Source organism: Microcaecilia unicolor, chromosome 10 (genome assembly GCF_901765095.1).
Source record: "Microcaecilia unicolor chromosome 10, aMicUni1.1, whole genome shotgun sequence".
In the NCBI taxonomy this organism is placed as follows: Eukaryota; Metazoa; Chordata; class Amphibia; order Gymnophiona; family Siphonopidae; genus Microcaecilia; species Microcaecilia unicolor.
The window spans coordinates 144,103,271-144,129,321 of NC_044040.1; the positions used below are offsets into that span (position 1 = coordinate 144,103,271).

Genomic DNA, 26,051 nt, shown 5'->3' on the forward strand with positions numbered 1-26,051 from the left:
CATTTTATACAGATCTCACTCATGCCATATAAGAACATAGGATTAGCCATACTGGGTCAGACCAATTATCCATCTAGCCCAGTATCCTGTGGCCAAGCCAGGTCACAAGTATCTGGCTTGGCCCATGACTGTAAGTGGCTTAAAACCTGCCAACCACCATGGACTGAATATCTACCCCCATATTTCTAAAAAGCCCAATCTAAACAACGAACTACCACTGATAACACCACAGAGACAAAATGTTCTAGTAGTACATTCTCATGGTGTTACTTTTGACATTACATTACCATTTTTTGTAATTGCTCAAATCTCTCTTTACATGCAGAATCTGTCTGGTCATCAATTAATATGAAACACAATGATGGACAACAATTAAAAAAACAAATCACTTCTGAAATGAGCTCCTGTCACTGTTCCCTGTAAGCTCAGCAGGAGTCCTCCAACAATATTGCAGACAGTGTGGGGGGGGGGGGGGGGGGGGAGTGGTGATGTAATATTGTGTCTTCAATGGCTAGAGACAGGCACCACTGTCAGGACTGTAGATAGGGATATCCTGAAAACGTGGTCTGCTTGCAGCCCTGAAGGACTAAACTTGGCCAAACCTGTTCTAGATCGTTATCGATTTTGATTTAGACCCAAAGGCACTGAAGCTTTTACTCTGTGTTTGATTCACTTAAGAGCAGGTTTTATCATAGATACTAGTTATTTCACGGTCACTCTTGATATTTTAGCAGTGTTTGATACAAGCAGCCATATTTTACTGGTGATTCCCTTAAAATCTTTTGAAATTGAGGAGCAAGTTTTGTATTGGTTTGATTTAAGACAACCCACATGTTTAGAGTTTACCAAGGTTTTTCACACTCACGGTTTAAGTGTTCTTCTGGAGTTCCACTTGGTTCTGCGCTTTCAGCTATGTTGTTCAACATATATGGTTCCGGTTTGTAAAGTACTTCTCTAGGAGTTAATTAAATATTATTTATTTATTTGTTACATTTGTATCCCACATTTTCCCACCTATTTGCAGGCTCAATGTGGTTTACATAGTACCGTAAAGGCATTCGCCAAGTCCAGTAGAGGAACAAATACAATTAGATGTTAAGGTGGAATAGGTTAGGTAAGATTAAGGCACATTAGGGGTTGAAGATAGGAAGGGTTACATAATGTCCAGCACGATCTTTGGTGTTGATGTGTTGCAGAGTTAAGGCATTTATGTTGGGTCGGTAGGGTATGCCTTACCGAACACGTAGGACTTTAGTGATTTTCTGAATTTTAGATGGTTGTAGAAGATTGTTTTCTCAGCTTTTGGCAGTGCATTCCATAGTTGTGTGCTTATGTAGGAGAAGTTGGACACATAGGTTGTTTTGTATTTGATTCCTTTGCAATTTGGGTAGTGGAGATTCAGGTAAGTCCGTGATGAACTGGTTCTATTTCTGGTTGGGAGGTCAATCATTCAATCATGTAACCTGGGACTTCACCATAGATGATCTTGTGGACCAAGGTGTAGGTTTTGAAGCTGATACGTTCTTTGATCGGAAGCCAGTGCAGTTTTTCACGGAGGGGTGTGGCACTTTGGAATCATGTTTTACCAAATATCAACCTGGCTGCTGTTTCGGGCTGTCTGGAGTTTCTGACCTCCAGTTTTTTGCCCAAGTTGAAACAACAAACAATGCTATATTTGATTTTATTAGATTACTAGTAAAAGAGGCCCGTTTCAGAGCAAATGAAACGGGCGCTAGCAAGGTTTTCGTCGCCAACACCCCCCCCCTCCCTCCCTGGCCAACCCCTTCGTTGTTCTGCCATTGCTCCGCCCCCAATGTCATAACGTTTGACGCGAGGGCGGGGCCCGGAGTGATTTCCCACCCCTCCCCCTGCCTCCCTCCCTGCCAAACCCCTTCGTTGTTCTGCCATTGCTCCGACCTCGAGGGCGGGGCCCGGAGCGATTTTGGTGGCTTCACCACCACAAACCTTCGAACCTTATTGAAGGAAGTCAGGGCTTGGCTTCACTGATGTCAGTGTGCTCAGAACGTTGAGGGTGAGTTTTATTATAGTAGATGCTTATGCGAGTTAATTGTTTTTATCTTAATATGGCTAAGACTCAAATTCCATTTTTTAAATAGTTATTGTGACGTTGCTTTTCCAGAATTCTTGTCAATTGATGGTTCCAAGATACCTATTATGAGAGAATTATTTAGGGGTACTATTGGATTCATCCCTTTCTTTGCACTAACATTTGCAACAGCTTATTAAGATGGTCTTTTATAAACTGAAGTTGATTAGACAGTTAAGAGATTATTTGGATTTTTCAAACTTCAAACAGAAATTTGGAGTCTGGTAATTTCACATTTCAGTTATTGTAATTCTTTATTTCTGGGCTTTCTATTGTACTGTTTTCAGGTTCTCCAGTTTGCCCAAAATTCTAATGAAAGCATCCTAAACAGACCATATTTCACCTTTACTCATTAAACTTCATCAGTTGCCTGGTTTTGTTTTGTTTTTTGGCATACCCAGGTTTAGAAGTTATTAGTATATTATACATAGTAACATAGTAGATGACGGCAGAAAAAGACCTGCACGGTCCATCCAGTCTGCCCAACAAGACAACTCATACGTGCTATTTTTTGTGTATACCCTACTTTGATTTGTACCTGTGCTCTTCAGGGCACAGATCATATAAGTCTGCCCAGCACTATCCCCGCCTCCCAACCACCAGCCCTGCCTCCCAACCACTGGCTCTGGCACAGACCATATAAGTCTGCCCAGCACTATCCCCGCCTCCCAACCACCAGCCCCGCCTCCCACCACCGGCTCTGGCACAGACCGTATAAGTCTGCCCGGCACTATCCCTGCCTCCCACCACCGGCTCTGGCACAGACCGTATAAGTCTGCCCAGCACTATCCCTGCCTCCCAACCATCAGTCCCGCCTCCCACCACCGGCTCTGGCACAGACCATATAAGTCTGCCCAGCACTATCCCCGCCTCCCAACCACCAGCCCCGCCTCCCGATCTCGACTAAGCTCCTGAGGATCCACTCCTTCTGCACAGGATTCCTTTATGCTTATCCCACCCATGTTTGAATTCCATTACCGTTTTCATTTCCACCACCTCCCGCGGGAGGGCATTCCAAGCATCCACTACTCTCTCCGTGAAAAAATACTTCCTGACATTTTTCTTGAGTCTGCCCCCCTTCAATCTCATTTCATGTCCTCTCGTTCTACCGCCTTCGCGTCTCCGGAAAAGGTTCATTTGTGATTAATACCTTTCAAATATTTGAACGTCTGTATCATATCACACCTGTTTCTCCTTTCCTCCAGAGTATACATGTTTAGTTCAGCAAGTCTCTCCTCATACGTCTTGTAACGCAAATCCCATACCATTCTCGTAGCTTTTCTTTGCACCGCTTCAATTCTTTTTATATCCTTAGCAAGATACGGCCTCCAAAACTGAACACAATACTCCAGGTGGGGCCTCACCAACGACTTATACAGGGGCATCAACACCCCCTTACTTCTGCTGGTCACACCTCTCTCTATACAGCCTAACAACCTTCTAGCTACGGCCACCACCTTGTCACACTGTTTCGTCGCCTTCAAATCCTCAGATACTATCACCCCAAGATCCCTCTCTCCCATTATTAGTACATTATGCTTTGAATGATAGTTTATTTATCTCTTCAGTTTTAAGAATTAGTCATACCACTAGGTTTTTGCGTTCTGTGGACAAGTTGTTCAAAGTACCCCTCCCTCCTTCGACAGATTAGGTCTTCCATTTTTTACATTGCAGGACCTATGTTGTGGAATACCTTACCTACTAATTTGAGGCAGAACTCGAACTTCATGGCATTTAAGAAGGAGTTGAAAGTACATTTGTTTAGGTGCGCACCTTCCAAGGTTGGTTATCTGAGTACTGATCATTACTACATTCATTTGTTTATTTGATTATGGAACCTTTCTACATTGGCTTGACAAACTAGAAGAAACAGTAATTAGAATAATTAATGTTTTTTTAATAACAGCATGTCATGTTGTGTTATATTTGAAAATCATTTTAGTTTTAATTTTATTTTTTTGTTTTTATTTTATTGAATTTGCTTAGGATTTTAGGTAGTGTAGACTATAAATTTTTAAAATCATATGTATTCCCCCTTGTACTTGTGTGTTGTAGCACTTATACACACCCTTATATAATAGCACGTACTACAAATCCACTCATAAGTGCCAATTTTCTTGGCAGTTATGGATGCAAGGTGTGTGTCACCATGGGCGCGTAGTTATAGAATTGCCATTCACTTGCATAACTGTGCTCTGCCCATGTAATGCCCACCTGCAAAGTATGCATCATCAAATATTGACACATGCTTACAGAATAGCACATAGCTAGAAACTGCTTATTTATGCACAGACGTGTTCATTTACGTTCATAAATGATTAGAATACTAGTATTTACATGCGTACTTGATGCCTGAATCTGAGCAGTTCCTTGTAGAACAACCCCAAAGATTTTTTGCCCTGAGTACTAAGAACAGCTGAGCACTGCATAGCATAGGTAGCTATTGGAATTACACCCACAGTTGTAAATTTTTCTCTTGTTACAGGATTCATTGTGGGGAATGAACCCCAATGCACTACAATCTGTCTTTCAGACCAATCATAGCAACAGCAACAATCAGCAGTCCAACTTTGAGACTGCACAGAGTGTCAGCAAGAAGAAAAAGAAGCAGAAAATGGTGCGGGCAGATCCCAGCTTATTAGGTAGGTTTGCTCTTAAATGTTAATGTTCTTTTACAGGACAGGCAAACAAGATTAAATATTGTGGTACAGCAGTAGGCTGTTTGCATTAGTTATTTGCTGCCTTCTACTCATGCAAAATGTATTAAGTCACAGCAGAGTGGCGGTTACAAGTCAGAGGGTTACTGGCCTACTTAACCTTTGGGGATTTCTCTGTTGAAGGGTGTTAACTTGATATGATCTTAGATTCTTAGCTTATTATGAGACATCAGAACGGGAGAGCAGTCACTGCCATATTCTTTGTTATGATTATTACATAGGCTTATGGTCCTTTTGGAGGCTTCTGATTTTAGGACACTAATGCAGGCTGTGATTTTGTCTGCTCTGGATTATTGTAGCTGCTTGTTTTGTATCACCAAAAGTGTCTGTTACGGCCTTGTAGTTGAGGATGTGGTTGTGTGCCTTTTCGCTGGGAGCATCTACTATAATCATATTACCCCAAGTTTCTGCACACTTCATTGGCTAACTGTTGTTTATCATATTTGATTTAAACTTTTGTTACTGGTATTTAAAGCAATAAGGGATGCTGCGCCTATGTATTTCCATACAGCTTTAGTTCAGTATCATCCTTCATGATTTTGCAGTCCTCTCAAAAGGCCTTTGAAGTTTCCATGGGGCCAGATGGGATACATCCCAGAATACCTCTTAAGAATTTGATAGATCTTTAGAGATGGCAGAGGTTCCGCAGGATTGGAGACGAGCGAATGTGGCCCATAAAAGCTGTGACAGGGAAGAAGTGGAAAACTACAGTCCTGTAAGCCTCACGTCGGTGGTAGGAAAAATAGAGTTGCTGTTGAAGAAAATCCTGCCAAACGAATCTGATTTTCTTTGACTGGGTAACCAAAGAACTGTATAAAGGGTATGCATTAGACATACTCTTCTTGGATTTCAGCAAAGCCTTTGATACAGTTCCTCACAGGAGACTCATGAACAAGCTAAGTGGGCTGATCTTAAGACCAAAAGTTGTGAACTGGATTTGAAATTGGTAGATAGAATCCACTTGGAGGAAAGAAAGATGAGTAGTGGAGTGCCTCAGGGATCAGTACCGGGGCCAATTCTGTTTAATATCTCCTAAATTAGCTCATGAAACCACTAGGAAAGGTGCATTTTACTTCTGGCACCATACCTTTGGAACAACTTTCCTCTGGGGATATTAGAGCTGAACCCTCTCTAACTCATTTTAAAAGTTTGCTTAAAACTTGCTTTTTTGCAACTAGTTTTTATCTATACACAGCTCCTGCCCTGTTTTGCAACACAGTTCTACAAAGTTTAATCTTAAGATTTTTTTTTTTGTCATCTAAGAGTATACTGTCTCTGTTCTTTGGTATAATTGAGTTCTTTGCTGTCTTAATGGAATGCCTTTCTCATTTTTATTCATAATTTATTTTTTAAATTGTATACCACTTTGGCCTAGGCGGTATGTCAAGTTTTTATTAAACTTAAATTTGAATGTTTGTGAGTGCAGAAGGATTAAAAGAAAAAGGTTGCCTTTTTGCAGATGAGATGAATATCGCCAACAGAGTGTACACCCCAGAGAGAGTAGAAACCATGAGAGAGAATGGTCTAAGGTCTAGCAGTTAAAATTGAATGTGAAGATGTGCAGGAATCCAAAGGAGATGTACAAGATAGGAGATGTGAGATTGATAAGCAGCACAGCTGAGGAAAGGGATCTTGGGGTGATGGTTTCTGAGAATCTCAAGGTAAAGAAACAATGTGATAAGTTGGTGGCTACAACGCTAGGCAGCAGAATAATTGAGGTGGTGGTGCCCCTGTAAGTCATTGGTGAAACCCTGCTTGGAGTAGTTTGTTCAATTTTGGAGGCCATATCTCATCAAGGATGTAAAAAGAACTGAAGCAATGAAAATGGTATGGGGAGTGTGCTACAAGCTGTATGAGAAAAAATGTTATGAACTGAAGATGTTTACCCTAGTGGAAAGGAGGGATAGGGGTGATAAGATACAGATGTTTAAAAATTTGAAAGATAATACAATACAAACAAACCTTTTTCAGAAATGGGGAAGAGGTAGAATTAGAGGACATGAATTGAGGTTGCGGGAGGGTTGACTTAGGAATAGCATCAGGAAGTACTTTTTCTGTATACGCCAACTCATTGCTTACGTTCCATTAATGATCATAGGCTCGTCCTGCCTAGTCCTAGGCACGCCTATTACAAAATGACAAGAAAAAAATGCCTTTTATTTTTTGCCCCCCCCCCCCTCCTTTTTGTGGAATGGCACTTCCCCTAGCTTTTCGATCCGAATTCCTTTTGAAAAATTTTTGTTTTGTTGAAAACTCTTATTTTTAATACTTTTTTTTCTTGGAGGCAATCCTGTGGGTGGGGTTATAAGCACTATGCAGATATGAATTAGTTGTGACTTAGTGTTGCTTATTGTGTGTTCTTTGTATGAATGGTTTTCTTGTTTTCATTGGTATTCCTTTTCATTTTAATTGAGTTTTTTATTGTACATTGCTTTGATCTGTGATTCATCAAAAAAGGTGATTCATCATGTCAAAATAAACATTGATGTGCAAGGTGGTGGAGACGAAAATGATAACGGAATTTAAAAATATGTGAGATAAACAGCGGAATCCTATATGGAAAGAGAATGGAATCAAATCAAATTTAGCGGTGCTTAGATGGTAACACCAGTAATTGAAAAATAAGGCCAGTGCCGGGCAGATTTCTATGGTCTGTGGCTCAAAAATGGCTAGGGCAGATCAAGTAGTCATATGTAATCTCCCATCATACTGTATGCTGTGAGTTTATCTTGTTGGGTAAACTGGATGGACCTTTCAGGTCGTTACCTGCCATCTTCTGTGTTGCTGTGTTTAAATACACATACAAAGCTTTTGAAGTGCCTGTGTCTTTTCTATGACTGGGCTGAATGCTTGGAATGCTCTTCCCCATTGAACTTTATCAAAAATTTAAGATAGGTGATCCTTTGGTACTGTTGAATGATATATTCAGGACTGCTTTTTTTATATTTGTATGCTAATCAAAACAAAGCACAAAGTTATTTCTGATGTTTTTATTATTATTATTAGCATTTGTATAGCGCTACCAGACGCACGCAGCGCTGAACACCTGACATAGAGAGACAGTCCCTGCTCAATAGAGCTTACAATCTAAAAATAATACAGACAAGACAATAAGGGGAGGGAAGTACTGGGTGAGAAGGAACAAGGGGGAGGCAAATGAGTAATGGCTAGGAGCCAAAAGCAGCAGTGAAAAGGTGGGTTTTCAGCATAGATTTGAAAACAGGTAGAGATGGAGCTAGATGTACAGGCTCAGGAAGTTTATTCCAGGCATAAGGAGCCGCGAGAGAAAAGGAACGAAGCCTGGAGTTAGCAGTGGAGGAGAAGGGGGATGACGAGAGATTTGTCCAGCGAGCGGAGGTCACGGGGAGGAATGCAGGGAGAGATGAGAGTGGCGAGGTAATGGGGGGCAGCAGAATGGATGCATTTAAAGGTAAGTAATAGAAGTTTGAACTGTATACGGAAGCGGACAGGGAGCCAGTGAAGTGACTTGAGGTGTGGGCTAGTGTGGGTATAACGAGTTTGGCGGAAAATAAGCCGTGCTGCAGAATTTTGGACTGACTGGAGAGGAGAGAGATGACTGAGCGGAAGACCAGTAAGAAGTAAATTGCAATAATCCAAGCGAGAGGTGACAAGGGTATGGATAAGGGTTTTGGCAGCGTATTCAGAAAGAAAGGGGCGAATTTTACTAATGTTGTAGATAAAGAAACGACAGGTTTTGGCGATCTGTTGAATATGTGCAGAGAAGGAGAGAGAGGAATCAAAGATGACACCAAGATTACGAGCCGAGGATACAGGGAGGATGTGAGAGCCATTAACAGAGATAGAGAATGGGGGAAGAGGGGAGGTGGGTTTAGGGGGAAAAATGAGAAGTTCAGTTTTAGTCATGTTTAGCTTCAGATGGCGAAGAGACATCCAAGCAGCAATGTCAGATAAGCAGGATGAAATTTTGTCCTGGATTAAGGTTGAGATTTCAGGGGTGGAGATGTAGATCTGAGAATCGTCCATGTAAAGATGGTACTGAAAGCCGTGGGATGAAATCAGGGTACCAAGGGAAGAGGTATAGATGGAGAAGGAGAGGGGTCCAAGGACAGAACCCTGAGGCACACCAACTGTAAGCAGGATAGAAGTTGAAGAGGAACCGCCAGAGTGAACACTAAAAGTGCAAAGTGAGAGGTAGGAGGAGAACCAGGAAAGAACAGGACCCTGGAATCCAATTGAGGAGAGGGTATCTAGGAGTATGGTGTGGCCAACAGTGTTGAAAGCAGCAGATAGGTCAAGAAGGATAAGGCTAGAATAGAGACCTCTGGATTTAGCCAGTAGTAGGTCATTAATGACTTTGGTAAGTGCAGTTTCAGTAGAGTGAAGAGGGTGGAAACCAGATTGGAGTGGGTCAAGAATAGGTTGAGAAGAAAGAAAGTCAAGACAACGGCGGTGAATGACGCATTCAAGTAATTTGGAGAGGAAATGGAGATGGACGATAGTTGGAGGGACAGGTGGGGTCAAATGAAGGTTTTTTTAAGGAGTGGAGTGACAACAGCATGTTTGAAGGCCATAGGGACAGTTGCAGTGGAGAGTGAAAAATTAAGGATGTGACGGATGACAGAAATGATAGTAGGAGAGATAGTGTTAAGTAGATAAGTGGGGATGGGATCAGAGGAACAGGTAGTACATTTAGAGGAGGAAAGAAGAAGAGCAGTTTCCTCAGTAGAAACTTCAGAGAAGGAGGAAAAAGAGGGAGAGGAAGGAGAGTAGGGGATGAGAACTAAGGGAGGTCAGAACTAGGATTGTCAGATGGGCTACAAATAAATAAATTTGCTCTTGCACTCTGAAATGATTTATGCTATTAGAGGACATGGTAAAATTAATTTGATTCTGCAGTGACCACATGGAAAGAAGGAAGCTTGAGCCTGGAGAATGAGGGGTATATAGGGTCCGAGTGTTCCAGTAGGTAATGTCCTCAATATTGAGGATCTATCATCAAAATATAGCAACATATTAGATAAAGATTAAAACGGACCATCCAACCTTCCATTAATATAATTAGGATTTCTGCTGCTCAATATAGATTGTCTCCACCTTCCATGTTTTTAAAGTGCAAAAAAGTTACTTCACTGCTGCATGAACTAAAGCTCTCAATGCATGGTTTTTGTCCTTAATGCCATTAGGAGAACTTCTGTGTTTATTCTACACATTTTTTAATCCCATTTCCATTTTTATTTTCACTGCTGCCTCCAGTATTCTTGTCATTATTGACATAATGGTTCATTTATGGTTATGGTTTATTTGACTTAATATACTGCCCTTTGTTTTACAGCAGAATGGTTTACAAATTTAATACAAATGTAATATATTCATAAAAAGGACCACCAATGTCACATCTATATATATAAAACTCACCCTCAACGTTCTATTGTCGGATGACGTCACTGAAGCCAAGGTTCGTAAGTTCGAAGCTCTGAAGCCAAGAAAATCACAGCCTCGGGGCCCCGCCCTCGCATCAAACGTTATGACGTTGAGGGCGGAGGCGGAGCAATTTACCCACATCGACGACGGGTGGGGGGGGGGCCACAGGAAAGCCTTGCTAGCGCCCGTTTCATTGGCTCCAGAAATGGGCCTTTTTTTACTAGTAGAATAGAAAAGGCAGTCAGACAAGACAAATCTATACTTTACTGTACAGGCCCCCTATTTTGAAATGCATAGGAAATCTAAGCCAATACTAAGATGAGAGAGATGAGAAAACCGTCTCAAAGAGGTATGTCTTCAAGGCTGTTTAAGACCTTGGAAAAGAAGCGTCAGTTCGTAGGTACAGGGGTTTAGGATTCCAGATTGTTGGGAGATGGAAGAAAAAAAGCACATAGGCGAGTAGATTCCAAGGAAGCGATTCGAGCTGGGGGAAGGTAAAGTTGACCATCATGCAGAGCTCACGATATTCTTGGCTGAGTATGGAGAGTGATGAGTGATGCTAGTTAGGACAAGGTGCCAAGGTGGAGCACCTTATGGGCTAGAGTGAGGATTTTATAATGGGGTAACCAAATTTGTAAGAGGGGAGTAACATGGTCCCACCCATGCACCCAAGGTGTGTGATACAGGCCATTGCATTCCCAATGAGAAATGTCCCTTGTACTTTATAAAGAAAAAAGAAATTGATAATCGGTCAACTGTAACTTTTGGAAAGCACTACATTGTGGTGTAATGTTATGTTCAGGGAAGAGTAGGATATTGAGCCCTCACAATTTGGGGATGACATCTGACAGAGCCCAAGGCTGGAGCAATGTTTACAAAACTTTAGAGCTTTCTGGCATACTCAGCTAAGCATGTGGAAGAGTCTCTATGCTAATGGTGTTGTGCAGAACCACTTCAGTTCTGGGGGGGGGGGGGGTTTATTTTTGTGACAGCAAGTTCTCTATTCTTAAAAATTGACACTTTCATGGTTGCTTCCCTTTCTTGCTAGAATTCCTTTATCAGGTTTTGAAAGAAGTGTGTTTTGCATGGCCATTGCCTGCACTGGTACCAGTTCATCAAAACAACATCAATCAGCATTTTAATCATTTTGATTTCACTTAAGTTATTTTTTGCCCAGTGTCCCAAAAACTGAAAAGAGCCAGCAATACCAGGACATTCACCTAATGCAGCCACATTATGTCTGAGACAGACACCCAAGGCATATGTCTGTTGTGTCTAGGGACAATACCCATTTCTGCAGCATCTGTCAGATGATGTTACCTAAGGATCTTTGTAACCATCCAGCAAATATGAAGAGGCTTTTGGGCTCCCCCTGTGGAGGAGTAGCCTAATGGCTAGAGAAGAGGGCAGAGAACCAAATAAACCAAGTTCAGATCCCACTGCTGCTGCTGTTCTTGGGCAAGTCACTTAACCCTCCATTTCCTCAGGTACAAACATAGATTTCATATCCTGTAAGGATATTGAAAATACTGTACCTGAATGTAATTCATCTTGAGCTACTACTGAAAAAATGAACTTAAATCCAAATTCCTATGTCTGATTCAGTTCCATTGGCATTGGTGGCATTGATTTTCCATGAGTCTTTAACCTACGCTGATTGCTGACAATGTTTCAGTATTGAGGAAGCATCATTGTGCTTGGAAGTCAAGCACCAGTAGAAGCCATGGAGACAAAAGTCTAGTTTGTCTTGCCCAAAGAAGGCAAATGATTCTATTTAAATTGTATTGGCTTGGCAAATACATGTTGTGCATCACTATCGAGCCTTATGGACTCATGATGCTAAGATTAGAGATTTTGGCAGTAGCCATATTTTCTTCCAGACTTACATTTAGAGAAGATCATTCATCCCTGAGCAAGTCTATGGCATTTTTTCCTAAGTCCAGTCCTGGAGTACCCCTTGCCAGTCATGTTTTCAGGATATCCACAATGAATATGCATGAGAGATTTTCAGTTTGCTGTTTTGAAGTTTACCTCATTTATTGTATTTATGTTTATACTTGGTCATTTTACTATTGTTATAGTGTTAACAAAATTGTAAGTTTAATGTTAAACTGTACCTGCTGTACACTGCCTTGATGATTCTCCTCCTTAGATGCGATTAATACTCCAAATACATAAATAAAATGGAGGCAGTGTATGCAAATCAAGTTCATACATTTTCATTGTGGATATCCTGAAAACCTGACTGGCAAGGGGTATTCCAGGACTGGACTTGGGAAACACTGGTCTAGGGAATTGCAGCAGTCCCAGTCATTTATAATCTCAGGTGACCCAAGATCTCATCTCTCCTCCTGCCTTCCATGGGCCTTTAGCATCGCCAGTATTTGTAAAAAACCTGCCTAGAAGTACCCAGAAAGTACTGAAATGCCATCTGCTGCAATACAAATGGAGGCAGGACTTATTATGGAGAGACTATTAGAGTCTGGAGGCATAAAATTGATGCTGATGCCTCAAAACGCATCAATTTGAAAATCAGCCCCTCCAGTGTCCATACATATTGCTTTAGGGAGGGACATAAGCACATAAGTATTGCCATACTGGGAAAGACCAAAGGTCCATCAAGCCCAGCATCCTGTTTCCAACAGTGGCCAATCCAGGTCACAAATACCTGGCAAGATCCCAAAAAAGTACAAAACATTCTATACTGCTTATCCCAGAACTAGTGGATTTTCCCCAAGTCCATTTAATAATGGTCTATGTACTTTTCCTTTTGGAAGCCATCCAAACCTTTTTTAAACTCTGCTAAGCTTTACCACATTCTCTGGCAACGAATTCCAGAGTTTAATTAAACGTTGAGTGAAGAAACATTTTCTCAGATTTGTTTTAAATTTACTACATTATAGCTTCATCCCATGCCCCCTACTCCTAGTATTTCTGGAAAGCGTAAACAGATGCTTCACATCTACCCATTCAACTCAACTCATTATTTTATAGACCTCTATCATATCTCCCCTCAGCTGCCTTTTCTCCAAGCTGAAGAGCCCTAGCTGCTTTAGCCTTTCCTCATAGAGAAGTCGTCCCATCCCCTTTATCATTTTCGTCACTCTTCTCTGTATCTTTTCTAATTCCACTATGTCTTTTTTAAGATGCGGTGACCAGAATTGAACACAATATTCGAGTTGCGGTCGCACCATGGAGCGATAGAAAGGCATTATAACATCCTCATTTTTGTTTCCCATTCCTTTCCTAATAATACCCAACATTCTATTTGCTTTCTTAGCCGCAGCAGCACACTGAGCAGAAGGTTTCAACGTATCATCAACGACGACACCTAGATCCCTTTCTTGGTCTGTGACTCCTAACGTGGAACCTTGCATGACGTAGCTATAATTCGGGTTCCTCTTTCCCACATGCATCACTTTGCACTTACTCACATAAAATGTCTTCTGTCATTTAGACGCCCAGTCTCCAAGTCTCGTAAGTTCCTCTTGTAATTTTTCACAATCCTCCTGCAATTTAATGCCTTTGAATAACTTTGTGTCATCAGCAAATTTAATTACCTCACTAGTTACTCCCATCTCTAGGTCATTTATAAATTTGTTAAAAAGCAGTGGTCCCAGCACAGACCCCTGGGTAACTCCACTAACTACCCTTCTCCATTGAGAATACTGACCATTTAACCCTACTCTCTGTTTTCTATCTTTTAACCAGTTTTTAGTCCACAATAGAACACTACCTCCTATCCCATGACTCTCCAATTTCCTCTGGAGTCTTTCATGAGGTACTTTGTCAAACGCCTTCTGAAAATCCAGATACACAATATCAACCGACACACCTTTATCCACATGTTTGTTCACCCCTTCAAAGAAATGTAGTAGATTAGTGAGGCAAGATTTCCCTTCACTAAATCCATGTTGACTTTGTCATGTTAATCCATGCTTTTGAATATGCTCAGTAATTTTGTTCTTTATAATAGTCTCTACCATTTTGCCGGCCCGGTACCACGCTCAATTTTAAGGATAAATTACATATTACTAACAATAGCTCCACAAGTTCATTTTTCAGTTCTATCAGTACTCTGGGATGAATACCATCTGGTCTAGGAGATTTGCTACTCTTCAGTTGGACTGCCCATTACATCCTCCAGGTTTATAGAAAATTCATTAAGTTTCTCCGACTCATCAGCTTCGAATACCATTTCTGGGACCGGTATCCCACCCAAATCTTCCTTGGTGAAGACCGAAGCAAAGAATTCATTTAATCTCTCTGCTACGGCTTTGTCTTCCCTGATCGCCCCTTTTACCCCTCGGTCATCTAGCGGTCCAACTGATTCTTTTGCCGGCTTCCTGCTTTTAATATACCTAAAAAAAATTTTACTATGTGTTTTTGCCTCCAGCACAATCTTTTTTTCAAAGTCCCTCTAGGCTTTCCTTATCAGAGTTTTGCATTTGACTTGAAATTCCTTATGCTGTTTCTTATTATTTTCAGTCGGTTCCTTCTTCCATTTTCTGAAGGATTTTCTTTTAGCTCTAAGAGCTTCCTTCACCTCACTTTTTAACCATGCCGGCTGTCGTTTGGTCTTCCATCCTCCTTTTTTAATACGCGGAATATATTTGGCCTGGGCTTCCAGGATGGTGTTTTTGAACAGCATTGTCAGGCTTCTTCCCTGGAAGCACTGGGTTTGTGAGCCCTTGGACCACTACTGTGGAGCGGCAGTGGTAGGCAAGGTCACCTTCAATGCAGAGACGAGGCAAGCTGGACTGGAACCCCGGACTGGAGTTCTGCACTGGAATACCCAGGACTGGAACGCACCGGACGGGTGTCCACTGGACTGGTAAACACTAGAGTGGAGCCCACTGGACTGGAACACACAGGACCGGAACCCGCTGGACAGGAACACACTGGACCTAGGCTTCACCTACGCTTAGCCACCGTTCCCCGAGGGTTGAGCCCTCAGGTTCGGGCAGCCGGCAGGGCTTACAGGAAAACCGGAACTGGAACTAGCAAGCTGGAACAACAGGAATCAGGATACAGAAGTGCCCCCAGGCACCTAGGCGAAAGCAAGGCAGACAGGCAGGGAATGTCCGGGTTCCGGCAATAGTCAGGTCTGGCCACAGGCAGAGAATATCCGGGTTCAGGCAGTAGTCGGGTCAGACAGCAGGCAGAGTAGTCAGATCAGGCAATGGTCAGGTCAAGTAGCAAGACTATGGCTGGAGCTCCAGTAGCAAGGAGTACTGGCAGCGGACAGGACTAGGGCTGAAGCTCCAGAAGCAAAGGAAAACACACACGGGAAAACCAGAAAGCTAAACACAAGAAAACTAGTAAAGCTGTACACAAGCTAACAAGAAAGCTATGCCCAAGCTAGAAACTCACACTAAGCAAAACACAGGAGAACTAGTAAAGCTGTACACAAGCTAACAAGAAAGCTATGCCCAAGCTAGAAACTCACACTAAGCAAAACACAGGAGAACTAGTAAGGCTTTACACAAGCCAACAAGAAAAGCTATGCCCAAGCTACTAGTAACAAGGTAGAAACTCACACTGAACTGGACAAGGTAGCAGTGCACAGAGCACTCTTAACATACCAGGGACCTTAGATGATGCAAAGGCAAAGGCTGCAGTCTCTAAGTGATTGATAAAGCCCTTCAACACCTGAGGAGCAGCTGCAGCCATCAGTAAGCAACTACGGAGACTGTCCAGGCACAAACAAGAGAGGGAAGTCCGGCAGCCTGGAAGAACCGGACCGGACTGGGCTAAAGTCTGAAACGGGTAGGAACAGCAAGACACACTATGGCAGCCACTGGCCCTGGCCACCAGCGGGTGAGAGGAGCACAAACCAAGGAGCAGGCAGAGCGCACACAGAACATAGAGAGACTTAGAATACCTAGGTGCAGCACAGAGGAGCAAACAGAGCCAGGCTGGAGACAGAGGTAGAGCTAACTCAGGCAGCACCCCCAGGTGCAGTAAAGTGGAGTAATTAGAGCCATGCTGGAAGCAGCCAGCACACAGAAGGAAAACTACTCCAGAAAGGATAGGCAGAAGCCAGCTTAGAAGCTGACCCCCAGAAATAAGGTAAGTCTGAGGGTGGTCACGGCCACAGACATGACAAGCATCCACACCTGATGTAAATTTGTGACCCTCATAGCCACTCCTATAAGGTTTTTTTTCACCATTCTTCTCATTTTATCATAGTCTCTTTTTTTAAAGTTAAACACTAACGTATTTGATTTCCTATGTATACTTACTGCAAAGCTAATATCAAATCCGATCATATTATGATCACTGTTATCAAGTGGCCCTAGCACCATTACCTCCCGCACCAGATTATGCGCTCCACTAAGGACTAGGTCTAGAATTTTTTTTTCTCTCGTGGGCTCCTGTACCAGCTGCTCCATAAAGCAGTCCTTGATTTCATCAAGGAATTTTACCTCCATAGCGTGCTCCGATGTTACATTTACTCAGTCAATATCAGGGTAATTGAAATCACCCATTATTATTGTGTTGCCCAGTTTGTTTGCGTCCCTAATTTCCTTTAACATTTCTGCATCCGTCTGTTCATCTTGGCCAGACGGGCGGTAGTACACACCTATTCCTATCCTTTTCCCCTTTACACATGGAATTTCAATCCACAGTGATTCCAAGAAGTGTTTTGTTTCCTGCAGAATTTTCAATCTATTTGATTCAAGGCTCTCGTTAATATACAATGCTACCCCTCCACCAATTTGATCCACCCTATCACTATGATATAATTTCTACCCCGGTATGAAAGTGGTCCCACTGGTTATCCTCCTCCTTCCACCAGGTCTCAGCGATGCCTATTATATCTAATATTTCATTTAGTGCAATATATTCTAACTTTCCCATCTTATTTCTTAGGCTCCTGGCATTCACATATAGACATTTCAAACTATGTTTGTTGTTCCTATTTACATCATGCTCAGTACTTGACAGTATTAATTTGCAATCTTTTGTCTGATTTTTATTTTTATTTAAGGACACCACATCTACTACGGTCTCTTATGCAACCTCACTATCAGGATACCCTATCCTCCCTGTTTTGGTGATATCTTTGAAAGATACCTTATCCCGAACCATGCGCTTTTGAGCAACTGTCGGCCTTCCCCCCTGTTTAAGTTTAAAAGCTGCTCTATCTCCTTTTTAAATGCCGATGCCAGCAGCCTGGTCCCACCCTGGTTAAGGTGAAGCCCATCCTTTCGGAATAGGCTCCCCCTTCCCCAGAATGTTGCCCGGTTCCTAACAAATCTAAAACCCTCCTCTCTGCACCATCGTCTCACCCACGCATTGAGACTCCGGAGCTCTGCCTGTCTCTTGGGCCCTGCGCGTGGAACGGGTAGCATTTCAGAAAATGCTACCCTAGAGGTTCTGGATTTGAGCTTTCTACCTAAGAGCCTAAATTTGGCTTCCAGAACCTCTTTCCCACATTTTCCTATGTCATTGGCACCCACAAGTAGTAAGACAGCCAGCTTCTCCCCAGCACTATCTAAAATCCTATCTAGGTGATGCGTGAGGTCTGCCACCTTCGCACCAGGCAGGCAAGTGACCAGGCGATCCTCATGTCCACCAGCCACCCAGCTATCTATATGCCTAATGATCGAATCACCAACTACAACAACTGTCCTAAACCTTCCTTCCTGGGCAGCACTTGGAGACATCCTCGGTGCGAGAGGATAGTACATCCCCTGGTGGGTAGGTTCTGGCTACAGGAGCAATTCCTACCTCACCAGGGTGATGCTCTCCTTCTAGGAGACCTCCCTCCTCCAAGGTAGCACAGGGGCTACCAGACTGGAGGTGGGACTTCTCTACAACATCCCTATAGGTCTCCTCTGTGTACCTCTCTTGTCCCTTGTATGTGTCCAGGGAGGGGTTATTTCCATTGGCCTTAGCACCCCCAATAATTTTGATAAGTTGGCTCCTATGCCCTCAGCTCCACCAAGTCTGCTACTCTAGCCTCAAGAGAACGGACACCTAGACAACTTTCTTCATTAGAATCCATCGCTGAGGCTTTGAGTTCCAACCAGAATATTATTCTGACAGTCTCAGAAATCCTGGTGTCATTACTATGAATCAGAAGACCACTCTGATAAGGATTTGTTGATGGGTCCTTTCCTCCACAAGGAAGGGAAATGTCTTTCTGAGTTATTCTCCTTTGCTAGTTAAATTATAGTAATGGCAGTAGCCGTTCCATTTCCTTTGGAGGAGGAACCCTGCATAAATATGCTGGACACAAGTTTCTCAACCCCTTCCTCACCCACAATAGTCATGGCAGTGCCCATCCATTATCTTCATAAGAAAGCACAGATGTGAATGCAGAACCACCCCCCCCCCCCCTTCTCTGTACCACCAGTAAATAAAAAGGCAAACTCCTTACAGATAGTCCAAAAGGCTCCTGGATTCGAGAGACAACAGCTTAGGGAAAGATACTTGTACTTCTCTTGCATAGTTTATCGCATTTTGATGGACCAATATATGCAAGACATACTGTAAATAGTAAAGAATGTGTTTTCCCTTAAGAGATACTTGATGACCATAAGACACTGGTGGGTGGGGTAAGGAGTGCAGAAAAAGTGTGGTCAGTTTGACCCATAATCTGTCCAATAAGGCTGTTGCTGCTGTCGCAAAATGCATACTAATTTGATAGCAGTTTTCATCTTTATGTCCTTGCAGAATCAGATCTGGTTCTGGGAGGGTATGTCAAGGCTTGTAGTATCAGGGCATTGATGGCCCATCTGAGATCAGACTTTCATGGAAGACATCTGCAAGGTTGCAGTATAGAGCTCTATACATCTATTCACATCACATTACCTTTTTGATGAGGACCTGATACAACAATAGGTCTTATCCTGAAAGTTCTCTTTGATGTTTAGAATCTATAACCCCCTTCAGTCTAGTTTTATTTCCAGGTTGCCTTTATTTAATAAAGAGAAAAAAATTAAAATGAGTACTTAATACCAAAAACACCATTTGCTTACCAGCATTATTATATGTGTGTTTTCCCCCTTTTTGTTTAAAAAGGCTATTCCATTACGTTCATTCCCACAATTCCAGGACGAGTGGGTAGTTATGTCCATCGACCAGCAGGTGGAGATAGAAAATACAAAACTGAGCACCACTACATAGCTCCCTGCTAGCAGCTCAGCTCCTCAGTATCTTCTATCTCCAGCAGGTGGATGGACAGACTTCCTCTGTCTCTGGTTCTGAGGCCTTGCTCCTGGTCCAGTTGGTCAACTGGTTCCCAGTTGAGCAGAGTGAGCATTTGAGCAGACATACCTGGTGGTGCTGGGTCCCTGTCATGCCTTTCCCCTGGGGTGTTCTGTTTCCCTGTTTGTCCTCTGTGTGAGAGCCTGCTCAGCAAGCAGTCTACTCAGAGAAGATGAGGAGTCGCAGGCAACACAGTGAGTCTGGCAGGCTGGTGTTGCTGCCATGCCCTGCTCTGAAAGGAGGGGTGACTGTGTCCCCGGGTAGCGTAGACCCAGGGTGGTGGATCCTTTCTGCTGTGCTTCAGGCCTCGGGACGTCGATGGGAGCACTGCGTGTTGCTGCTACAAAAAAAAAAAACATGGAAGAAGTGGAGGAGCAGTTTAATGATTAGATCAGTGGAGTGAGAACCAGGGGAGCCTGATTCAAATCTCACAACTCCTCCTTGAAGTCTTTGGCAGATACAGACTGTGATTCCTCCAAAGACAGAAAACTGCCTAACCTACCTGAATGTTAAAAAAAAAAAAAAAAAAGCATATTTTTTGCTTGTTTGTGCTGTGCTCCGGTTTAAAAAAAAAAAAAGCGGGTGTGTAGCGAGGTGCGCCACATGTTTTCCCGCGCAGCAGCAGTCTCTGGCCATGGCAGCTCCCGCTTAGTGTGCAACCTGCTGCCCGTATTGCAGTGAGCGGTGTTCCTCCTCAGGCCGCTGCACGGTATGCAGTCCAGTTCCCAAGTAGAGGAGCTGATTCGGGGCTTGCACAGACAGGGCGCGCTCGGTCACAGCAGCGCGTTTCTTTGGCTCCGATCCCCAGTGCAGGGTCTCGGCGTTTCACCTCAGAAGGAAGCAGGAACGGTGGCCATTTTGGGGTGGGGGGGGGGGGTTCAGCAGAAGCAAAGTCCCTGCGCAGGCAGCTGTGTAGGTTGGGGTCCCTTCGGGGGGGGGGGGGGCCTGGGTCAGGGCCAGCCCTTCGTCTGATCCACCGGGCCTTGGGCTGGTGCTAGGAACCTCTTTTCCAGCAGCCCTGGCAGTTCCGGGGAGAGAGAGGAGATGGGGATCTCCCTGCCTGTTCCCAGGGGATTGTGACTGCTGCCCCGTAGAGACTTAATCTCAGATTTCGCTGCAGTTGGGCTGCTAGGAGGCAGCCCCCTGATTTCAGAAGCACTTGCAGCGCTCCCTTGTGGAATTTCCGGAAGGTTGTCAGGCGGCTAGCCTTATGAAGAGCCTCAGGGGCTCGTCCAGGGTGTTTCTCCATTCACCTGAACATTTGGGTCCTGCTTGCCGCAGTGTGGAGTCCTGCTTGCCGCAGTGTGGAGTGCATCTGATACAGGCCTAAAGGTTGGGAGGACCGTGGCCCGTCCTTTTTCTCTGGTGCCAGAAGGAGATATTCTCTTACCTAAGTTGGACTCTGTATCTGTAGTCACCTAGAGTACTATCCTCCCAGTGGTTGGCGGCCTTGCCTTGAGGAAGATAGGAAGCCGAAAAAGGCTTTGTAGCACACCTTGAGGTGACTGCTTTGGAGCTGCAGGCTTCTATTTGTAGCCCTTTGGTGGCACAGGCCTGTTTGCAGTGGCATCTGCAGTCCTTGATCCCGGGGCAGTCCCCAGGCTGCCTGGATGGAGGCGGGCTTAACCACTGTGTATGTCATTCTTAGTGTTTCAGCCACAGGCATGTCATTGATGCTCTCCGCGAGGCGTCAGTTCTGGCTGTGGGTGTGGGTGGCCGTTGCCACTTCCAAGGCCTGCGTGGTAGGGTTACCCTTTCGAGGCACATTTCTCTTTGGGAATGACCTCAGCAATTTGGTTCAGGAGCGGGGTGAACGGGCCTCAGCGTCTTCCAGAAGACGTTCCTTCTTCCTCTGCTTGCCTTGCGGACTCAGCAGGTGCCCTGTTTCGTGACAGCTCCATGTATAGGTCCAGTCGTCAGACCTTTGGCCAGAGGGCTCAGTTTCAGGCCTGGCAATCTTCCTCCCGGGGGACGGAGAGCCGGAAGGGCACTCAGAGTGAGTGGCTGCTGTCTCCCGGCTATCCCAATGTAGCCAGGCTGGCTGGTCCATCCGGGCCTACAGGGGGCCGCTTCAGGCCTTTCAGGACATGTGGTCTGCCTTTTCCTCAGCTCCGGCGCTGGTTATTCTGGGTGATGGCTTCCAGTTGGAGTTCTCCGGTAGCTCCTCTCTTACAGTCTCCTTGTCGGGGGCCTCTGGCAGCTCAGAGCAGAAGCTCAGTTGAGGTGCTGCTGGCCCTTCGGGCCATTGTTCCCGTCCCTCCCGCCGAGCGTGGTCTGGTCGGTTCTCCTATTTTGGGGTTCCCAGGAAGACGGGAGCAGTGCAACCCAATCGGGATGTCTAGGGGTCCACCGGTGTCCGTTTCGGATGGTGACCCTGAGGTCTGTGCTTCCGTCTGTTCAGAGAGTTAGTTGTTCACAACATAGCCTTTTAATTGATGTTCTTGTGTTGTATGCCATTTGTGTGTGACCTAGCCTTTTTCTGTATTTATATTCACACTGTCTCCGTTGTATGCAAATCTATCTCATGCATATTGCATATTCATTGTACATTTCCTGAAAACCAGAGTGGCTGGATGTGTCCCAAAGATAGAGTCAAGAGCCACTGAATTGTATTAATAAAAGAAAAGTGCATGCCCCTGCACTTACAGCAGCAGTACTAGCTAGATTGTTAATCTTGTTTTCAGGCCATTTTTTGGATGTTATGTTATACTGGCTTAACAATTTTTGTGGACTGAAAAGTAGGTACCATGTATTATGGTCATGTTTACAGATGTATTCACTGAGTCCACTCTTCAGTTATTCATGTGTTAATATTTATGCAAGTGTTGCCTGCACATAGATTTACTTGGCTTTTCCAGTCTTTGAATGGAAGTAGGAGTTGTCCAAAATTTTAGACATTAACACCTCAAATTAAGTATAAACTAGAGCATAGAAGGTTATCTTGGTACTTTAACATCCTAAGACAATTTTGTTCTAATACCACTGATAGAAAAGAAGTGCTTTAGTATTCTGTTTGAAACATGGTCAGTATTTTAATATATTGCTTTTACAAATACTGTTTTTATCCTGATTCATTCCACCCTTACTTCAAATGTAATCTTGCCCATTGAGTTCTGGTATCAAATGAACATTAATGAAAGGCAAAAAGGCCATTTCTAAAACCATTTCTCAGCAGGATTGTTAAAAAGGCAACCACTTGGAATATATCCAGTCAGTATTCTGCCAGCAGTGGTCAGCGTTATTTTAGCACTGATAGTTGCCAAGCCAGCTGAATTAGATCCAGGTATTCAATGCTGAGCCATGTCTAGGCACTGACATTGCATATCTGGGTCTGACTGGACACATGCTGGTCTCTGGGATTTATGTTAATCCTTGCCAATTTTTCAGCCAGCTCACATGTAAGAATATTTCCGCTTTCTCATGCTTCCCTCCAAACCCCATCTAAGAGCAGTAGGACCCCTCCTGAAGCTCCCCTCCACCACTATAAACAAAATTAATCTTCCCTGGTGGTACATGGGTCTTCAGGGCAAAAGTGATCCCTAGTCGCTCCTGCCCATGTCGGCTGTGGCCTCAAAATGGCTGCTGCAAGCTTTAGTGGCAGTCTCGTGGTACTGCAGTCACACAAGCATTTTGAGGCCACAGCTGGCATATGCAAGAACTAGGGATTGTTCCTTCCTTGAAGATCCAGCTAGGCCACCAGGGAAGATAGGCTCTTGGGGGGGAGGGGGGTCAGGAAAGATGGAGGAGTCATATTGCTCTTTTAATATTGCCATTGTACAGATAAATGCTGGCTCTGCCCAGACTGCGCCTCAGTAATGCCACTCTCCTGCCTGGATTTATTATGGCCAGTTAGAGCTGATAATCAGTGACACTACCTAGTTAAATGCCAGTGACTATCGACAACCAGCCCTCTGAGCCTCTTCTGTCCACTTAAATTGCATTGAATATTGACCCCTATGTATCTGAATCTCTTTCACACTGTTTTCTTCTCACTTTACAAAGAATGCAATGAAAACTCTTATTCTCTACATGACATATATTTTATTTTGGATTTGACAGGATTTTCGGTGAATGCCTCCTCAGAACGGCTTAATATGGGAGAAATTGAGACATTGGATGACTACTGAGCATGTGCAAAGCCTCCCAGCATTTTCTGTGTCTATTAACCATGGATTCTCCCAACTTTTCGGATGCAACTCCCCTCTCCAGTGCTGTGCAGGAAGTGACCAAACCAGCTGCCACTATGATAACTTCCTCCTTGGTAATCCTCCTCTGGCCATGAGTCTGCAAGAGATTAAGGGCTGGAGGAAAATAGGATTTCTATAGATCAAGAAGGTGCTTTATATGAGCCATATGTATCTGCTCTGCTGATGAGACATCTGTGGAGCTGCATACCAAGACAACTGAGGATGGCAAACAGTGTGCCTACTACTTGTCACTTCCACACCTTGACTTTTTACTTTGCATCCATCAAGTGCAATCATTGAGAAGATGTGGTTAACAGATGTGAATTTAGAATGCAGTGACACATGGACCAGGCAGGATTGCAACCGGGGTTAGAGGCAACTGATTGCCTCAAGAAATTGCATTGGATAAGCTAACCTTATGACTGGTGTCCCATTGATGCAGAGGGTGGAAATGGTGGCAGAGGTGGGGCTGGATTTTTTTGGATTAAAATTGCATTCCCCCCTCATCCATGTCATCTCTCAGCACATTCTTCTCAGAGGGGGAACCATATACCTTTCTTTGTAATGTCAAAAGGGCATCTTTTCCCAGGCACACTCCAACCTTTACAGGCATATTGGGAAAAGGTAAACCATTCCTTTCCATTTGGATAGGATGAGCTTCACATAACACACATGCACAGCATTCTGGAATTCCTTATTGCAGAGTCTCAAAAATGGGACTATTTTTCGCACCATATTTTTCACTTTAATTGATTTTTTTTTTCTTTCAGTTGAGTGGCCAAATCTTAAACTGTGCCTACCCTTCCAGATTTTTCACTGAAATAACAGTGCACAGTACGACATGCCTCTTGAGTATAGAATGAGGAAAAAAGTCTTGGCTCTAGAAAAAGTTGTTTCACCAAGTTTCCAGAAAACCTCTCAGAAGGTTCTGCACAAATCAAATGATAAGTTCCTTTTAGGAGTGATTACTTCTCACTCTTTCTACTCGGAGCTTAGTGTCAATTTTTTCCTCAGCCATTTTCCATTTGCCTACTCCCATCCTCTTATGAAATCTCATTTCCATTTTGAAAATTAAAAGAAAACTGCAATAGCATGCCTCAGTCCTTAAAATATGAAAGGAATTGTTATAGAGTAGATTAAATTCCTTTCTTATTGTCTGAATTGTTTTATCAGTTGAACAGTTGTGTTCCTTTTTATGGAATTGGGGTTTAGTTGTAGTTTTTGCTATTTTCAGAATTTAAATGATGATATAAGTTTATGTGGGGTGAATACATGGTAATGACAAACATATGATTGCTCACTACTCATCAATTATAGAATTATAGATGTATATTTTTATGCGTAATATCTATTTATCTTCCTTTTGCCTTCTCTTATTCCATTCTCTCCCCATTCCCCCTTCTCTTATTCTATTCTTTCCCCATCCCCCCCCCCCCCCCCAAAAAAAAGTCAGATGCACTTATTTTTCAGACTCCTCCCCAACTACCACTATCCCTTTCAGTCGTAAAGTACTGTTTTGTGCCTGGGATGATGAGCAGTAAAGTGAAACCTGGAACAAGTCTCTTCAGATCCATCTCTTACATGAGTGAATAGTGTGTGTGTTTCTTGGTTACTGATTCTAACAGCTTGTTGTGGAAGCTGTCAGATCTCTCTGTCTCTTCCCCCCCCCCCCCCCCCCCCCCCCGGTCCCACCTTAATTTTGGTCATTTTCTGTTTTTATGTATTATTGTTGTCTTATTTCCTTAGCTGTCCATCTCTGCCCCTCTCAATGTCTGCATTGGAAGGTCTGAGTCTCTCCAAGAGCACAGTTTGGTTTTGGGTTACTTTTATTTGATTTAAAAAGTATATATATAAATATATATATATAAATATATAAATATAATATTTTTTGGGAGGAGGAGTTGAAGGGTTGACCCACTCCTTCCATGATGTGTACAGTAACTATACAGAGACTGCTGCAAACTTGTATATAGTTTTTGGACCTATTTGCGTGGAGGAGTCTGGGAGCTACACAGATCAGTCTTCTTGTCCTCTTTGCTTTGTAAATTCAAAAAGGGGAAGAAGAAGATAATTCTATTGTTTACAAAACCTGAAACTCCCTCTTAACTTTGCCAGTGTGGAAAAATAAGATCCTCAATAAACCCTGGTTGTATTATATCAGAGAGCGAGGTTGTTGCTTGCTTTGTTGAAATTGTTTTGCTGCTTTTTTCACTAAGATTTTTGGGCCAAAATAGGCATCCTACATCCATCCCTTCTTTACCTATGGGTCATGCTGCTTTTCTAAGTTGGTGAGAAACAGCAAGCAAACAGAAAGACCTGAAGAGAAATGTCACTGTTTACCTTAACATGAATTTGTTTACTTTTTTCCTTTTTTTATATTTGTAGCTTAAAATGCATCCAATTTAAAATGGGCTTTTT

At 43.3% G+C, this 26,051-nt stretch overlaps 1 protein-coding gene across 3 annotated transcripts in view; it reads left to right on the forward strand.

The window, feature by feature from the left end:
* GIGYF2 (GRB10 interacting GYF protein 2) overlaps positions 1 to 25,795 on the forward strand; it is a 734,963-nt gene extending 709,168 nt beyond the window's left edge. For all 3 annotated transcript variants that reach the window (XM_030217174.1, XM_030217173.1, XM_030217175.1), the window contains 2 exons: positions 4,593 to 4,749; positions 23,506 to 25,795. In XM_030217174.1, coding sequence (XP_030073034.1) covers positions 4,593 to 4,749; positions 23,506 to 23,573 — 225 coding nt within the window. In that variant the 3' untranslated portion in view covers positions 23,574 to 25,795. The remainder of the gene's footprint in view (positions 1 to 4,592; positions 4,750 to 23,505) is intronic.
* Positions 25,796 to 26,051: the final 256 nt, after the last annotated feature.